The sequence below is a fragment of the Lactuca serriola genome, chromosome 3 (assembly GCF_051521515.1).
Source record: "Lactuca serriola cultivar US96UC23 chromosome 3, Lser_US96UC23_V15, whole genome shotgun sequence".
Classification (NCBI taxonomy): Eukaryota; Viridiplantae; Streptophyta; class Magnoliopsida; order Asterales; family Asteraceae; genus Lactuca; species Lactuca serriola.
In genome coordinates, this window is record NC_136410.1 from 246,052,225 (window position 1) to 246,055,055 (window position 2,831).

Sequence of the window (2,831 nt, forward strand, 5' to 3'; positions counted from 1 at the left end):
TATTTTCATTAGTATCATCAGATTTCCAGCTTTCAACTTCCACATTATCAAACTTACAATGTTGCGAAGTTGAAGATTTATCAACTTTATCCTCTACTATTGAATCAACTATTATTTCTTTACCTTTGATCTCAGATGTGATATTAACTATCGACAATTGAGAACAATCAATCTCTTCTTCTTCTTCTTCAATTTCACTGATTTCACTCACATTATCAGAATTTTCATCAATATCAGCATAATTGAATTGCGAAGTAAGAGTTGAATTTTCGGTTTTCTTTAAGATTTTCACTTGTTCACTTTTTGTCAAACTTTCATTTACAATGTCAACCAACTCATCAACATTCAGAAATTCATCAATTTTGACTATACCATATGAATATCTATCATCAGGTATTTTGTCAAACTGAGCAATTGTACTTTCGCAATCATAAGAAACAACATCAACTTTTTCACGCTCATACTCAAGAAAAGGTAAAAGTTTCCTATGTTGTTCTTTGATAATATCAGAAGAATGATGTAAAGCTATTAATTTTGCATACAATCTTTTTGCTGAATTACAATAGATGTTTCTTTGTGCTAGTAACAATCTAACATCATTAGAAAGATTATTGACAAAACTGCAAATTTGGTCCTTGTGGTTTGGCAAAACCTTTGGATGGGGTCCAAAAAGTTTCCAGCTTGCACCAAAGGTCCAAAATCAAGGTTTTCATGGGTTTTTAGTCCATTCCGTCATTGACCGTTTGTTTGGGGCCGTTAGTGCCTTCACGTGCCCTCCATGTGAGGGCATTTTGGTCATTTTACGTACTTATTTTAAATAATATCATATTTCTCCTTTATATACATACTCATACGCAATCGTCTTCTTCTTCTTCATTTTTATTTACAGAGAAGCAACAAAAAGGGCTTCTTCTTCGTGTCTCAAAGGATTCTTCTTCTTCGTGTCTCGTCTACTTCTACTGCTACGAGATTCAATAATGGTGCTCTGCTTCTGTGGGAACGTTGCTGTTGTGCGAACCTCATGGACTTCACGAAACCCTGGTCGTCGTTTCTATGCATGCCCTAAAATGGTAAGCAAAATCATATTAGGTTATGATATTTCGGTAGTTATGCAATAACTCTTCTACTTTAATGTATTCTTGTAGGGATCCAGATGTGGATTTTTGGGGTGGTTCGATCCCCCTATGTGTCAAAGATCAACTGTTATCATACCAGGACTGTTGAGAACAATGAATAGGTATGAGGTTGAAGTGGGCCAGCTGAAGATGTGTTTGCTTGTCTCGTGGGTTTTGTTTCTGTTGTTTGTGCTGTTTTGGAAATAGGAATTAGAGGTTAGGACTTTTTTGTTGGTAGTAACCACTTAAAAATGTGGTCTTTTGGTGCTAGAAGGTTTAATTGTGGTTTATATATGTTTTTGTTGGTAGTAACCACTTAAAAGTGTTATCTTTTGGATCATTGTATATGTAATGCTTTTATGACAATGGGAAGTGTAATGGTTTTATCCTTTTATGAATATGAAATTATAAAGGTTTGATCTTGACATGATATGCAAGTGTAATGGTTTTTCTCTACGTTTGAATATGTAATTGTAATTGTTTTATATGCATACATTAAGTACATTGCCATAACATCTTCATGCTTTGACAGTACAACATAAACAAATAACAAACAACATTACCAAAAGGGGACCATAACAGATAAATGCCAAAACACAATCATTACCAACAAAGGGCATTAAAGTACATTATCATAAGGGCATCAAAGTACATTATCAAAATGGATCAAAAAAAAGGCAACAAAGTAGCAACTAAAGTGCATTAACAAGTCTTCACAAACATAAAAAGTACTTAAACATCAATTCCCATCTTTGGCCTTGCAGGTCCTGGCATTGTGACCCTTTTGCTTACACTTACTACATGTCACAGTCAAAAACTTCCTGCTCAGTGATTGAGTTTCATTATCATTTTGACTTTGACTGTTTGCTTGCCTCTTACGTTGTTGGATTTCAATCCTTTCCTCTGCTGTAATCCTTCTTTTCTTTTTTGGCCTGCCTATAGCTTTGTTGTGTGGTGGAGGCACAAGAGTTGTTGGGCAGTCACTCTTAGGCCACATGGCTCTACCTTTGATAGGCTCCACCTTGAAGGAGTACATCTCTTTCCATGTATCAAGCCAATACACCTTATGCACATAGGTGTATAGTTCTCCCACCTTTTCATTATTGTCTGCCATTTCATTTAGGCTTGCAATTGCATGTTTGCAAGGAATTCCAGTAAGCTCCCACTTTCTACAACTACACTCCCTTTTCTCCATGTCCACCACATGTTGATCATTCCATGGACCTTTAACCTGATACTTTTGTCCCCCATTCCATCGTGCATGATACTTACTAGCTAGTGTTGTGTTTGATTCCAAAATCCTAGTACCAGTTGGAGTTAATGGACCTTGAAACTTGTTTAACACCTTCATCACATTGCATACTCTCTTCATAAGGTACTCTCTGATGAACTCCAAACAACTGATAATGGGTTTGTCTCTCCCTTTAACAAGTTTGCTATTGAACACTTCACAAAGGTTATTCAATAACATGTCTGAAATTGCCCTTCCTAATAGTTCATTAACAAAACAACAGTTAGTGTATATCTATACTACAGTAAAAAATAAGACAACAAATTGAGAAAATACCTGAAAAATGACTTCTAGCCCAATGATGTGGAGGGATTTTCAAGAGCCACTGATATGTTTCTATGTCATAATTCCTTAGCTCTACCATTACAGCTTCAAACTCTGGTATGGTGGTGGCTGTAGCACACCTCCAAAAATACTCCTTGTAT

The 2,831-nt window shown here is 35.8% G+C and overlaps 1 protein-coding gene across 1 annotated transcript; it reads right to left on the minus strand.

Annotated features, from left to right (window-relative positions):
• Positions 1-1,854: 1,854 nt before the first annotated feature.
• Positions 1,855-2,310, minus strand: LOC145096150 (uncharacterized). Its single transcript, XM_079033918.1, has one exon. It carries the CDS (start codon positions 2,308-2,310, stop codon positions 1,855-1,857), a length of 456 nt encoding a protein of 151 aa, XP_078890044.1.
• Between the last annotated feature and the right edge of the window lie 521 nt (positions 2,311-2,831).

What these genes read in the sequence shown, in the direction of transcription:
- LOC145096150 (XM_079033918.1), bottom strand. Translation starts at nt 2,310, where the DNA reads ATGGAGAAAAGGGAGTGTAGTTGTAGAAAGTGGGAGCTTACTGGAATT.